Source organism: Dendrobium catenatum, unplaced genomic scaffold (genome assembly GCF_001605985.2).
Source record: "Dendrobium catenatum unplaced genomic scaffold, ASM160598v2 original_scaffold_261183, whole genome shotgun sequence".
NCBI classification, from domain to species: Eukaryota; Viridiplantae; Streptophyta; class Magnoliopsida; order Asparagales; family Orchidaceae; genus Dendrobium; species Dendrobium catenatum.
Genome location: NW_021579582.1, coordinates 1 through 2,305, shown reverse-complemented (window position 1 = coordinate 2,305; position 2,305 = coordinate 1). Strand labels below are relative to the sequence as shown.

The window sequence follows — 2,305 nt, the reverse complement described above, 5'->3', positions numbered from 1 at the left end:
GAGATCGGGAAGGATTTTGGGTATTAAAGTATTAGCCAAAAGTCGTCCGTTCAACGGGCGACTTATAAGTCGCCCGTTAAACGGGCGACTTATAAACGGGCGACTTATAAATCGCCCGTTAAACGATCTTCGATCTCGCCACATCATCACCACGTCGGATCTTGACTATTGTAGTCAAAGCATAAGTCGCCCATTTAACGGGCGACTTTGCCTATTTTTAAATTTTTTTTAAAACATGCTTAAGCTCTTAATGTAATTTATAATCATGCTTAGTCTTAAAATTTTCCCTCTTTCAAGGAAGTTCAGTGTCATCATTCTTTGAACTATCTCAATTTCCATGTTTATTGATTCAAGGTAGTATAAATGGTAATAAAATGCCTCAACTATACCTGTTAGGCTTTTGAATGTCTTGGCTCGCAAAAACTGGTATTCTAACTTATATTTGGTGTTCATTCATATTCCTGTTGAACAGTTTAATACTTAATTTATTTGAGTTTATTGCTATTACTCTCCCACAATGTTTATGCACATTTATGTTGAACAGTCTGATCTTACTCGTCAATTCCTCATTCTTGTTTTTTGTGGCTGTACTTTTAAATTGAATGATAGGTGGATCCTTTGCAAATGCATCTTACGTATAAAGTGTATTTAGATTGCTGTTGGCAATCAAAGTATTTGCATTGTTGTAGACATAGAACTCATAAGTTTTTAAGTAGCATCATTTTCTTTTATAATTTAATCACGATGACTGGACATAATCTCCCCTTACCGCATAGCCTTTACCTCTCCTTTCTAAGCTTTAGTTTGCATAGAATTCTTTTCTAGTAATGTATTTTAAAGATAAAATTATGCATCTATTGCCTATATATTTGGCAGTTCTGAGTGGCTGCATAACGACCCAAGAAGAACAGCTGTTGGGTTGGATTTGGATCTTGAGGCACTTTATTGGTGCTTGGATAACAATATTAGTAAGTTTGGATATGATGGACACTCCAGGATCTCTCTATTCCATGGGAATGTTCTGCATCCCCACAAGGCTCATATGGTGAAGCCTAAAGTTCAAGATCTTATAGGTGTTATAGATCTAAGCAACCCAAAGGATTCTATCGGAACTCCCCAATCAATTACCGATGCCAATCCTAGAGTTCGGGTGTGCTCTACCATGGAGGAAACTTCGCTGCCTTCAAGAGATGTTGTATGTGCATTCAATTATAGTTGCTGCTTTCTGCATCAACGGGAAGACTTAGTCAAGTACTTTAAACATGCATTGAGTTTCTTGTCAAAGAAGGGTGGCATATTTGTTATGGACTTATACGGCGGAATATCCTCAGAGCGCAAGCTACGACTTCAAAGGAAATTCTCCAACTTTACAGTGAGTATGTTGGCACAACTTGATAAACTAGATTGTGGTGTTTTGGCAAACGATGATACAATAACTAACCCCATTTAAACTTAAAAGGCTACTAATCGCTATAATGGCAACCCAATCACTAATATAATTGAATGCAGTATATGAATGTAGCCAATGACATTTTGCTACGAAAATTCCTAACTATTTCCTTTTTGCAAATACCGATACTTAAGCATTAATGTCTGTTGACCCGTATCCAAGAAAAAAAAAATCAAAAAAAAATCAAAATCTCACCTACCCTCTGCCGAACCACATCGCACGACCTCCTCCCACGTCGTCGCTGTTCTTCCCACGACCTTCGCATAAGGCTCGCACGACTCATTCGAGTCATTAAATACTGAAGGAAATGAGAGAGCAAAGCTTTCGCTGCCTCACTCCCTCTCTCTCGCATCGACTCTCATCTCCCGATCCCTCTCTCGCTCTTTCTCCTCCCAGCCGGATCAGAAGTTACAACGTTTGATCGGAAACAACTCGGGAGCTCGCTCGATCCTTCCTGGCTGCTCGACTTTGCTCTCTGACGACACCCCCTTCCTGTACGAATCGGAAGTCACGACATTTTGAGCGGAGGCGAGAACAGGAGCTCGGCGGCTGTGAAGACAACTCTCTACCTTTCGTATGCTTCCTCGGTCCTTCGTTGCTGTTTGACGTCGCCCCCTTCGACGACTTCTCCCTACATACAAGGATCGGAAGTTACGCCATTTTTGATCGGAAGCTGCAACGGGTGCTCGCTTGCTGTGGAGGCAACCTTCTCCCTTCCGATCGCTTCTTCTGTTCCTGCGTGGCCGGTCGACTTCGCTCCTTCTCCGACTCCTTCTGTGGCTGTTCGACTTTACTCCTTCGTCGACGTTCCCCTCCCTGATCGGAAGCCGCACGGGAGCTCACTGGCCGAAGGTA

General features: G+C 42.0%; 1 protein-coding gene across 1 annotated transcript; it reads left to right on the top strand.

Annotated features, from left to right (window-relative positions):
• Window positions 1-844: 844 nt before the first annotated feature.
• On the top strand, window positions 845-2,287 carry LOC110100171 (the record flags this gene model as incomplete). Its single annotated transcript, XM_020827598.2, has 1 exon — window positions 845-2,287. A coding segment is annotated over one exon (606 nt), but the record flags the coding sequence as incomplete, so codon positions are not given.
• Between the last annotated feature and the right edge of the window lie 18 nt (window positions 2,288-2,305).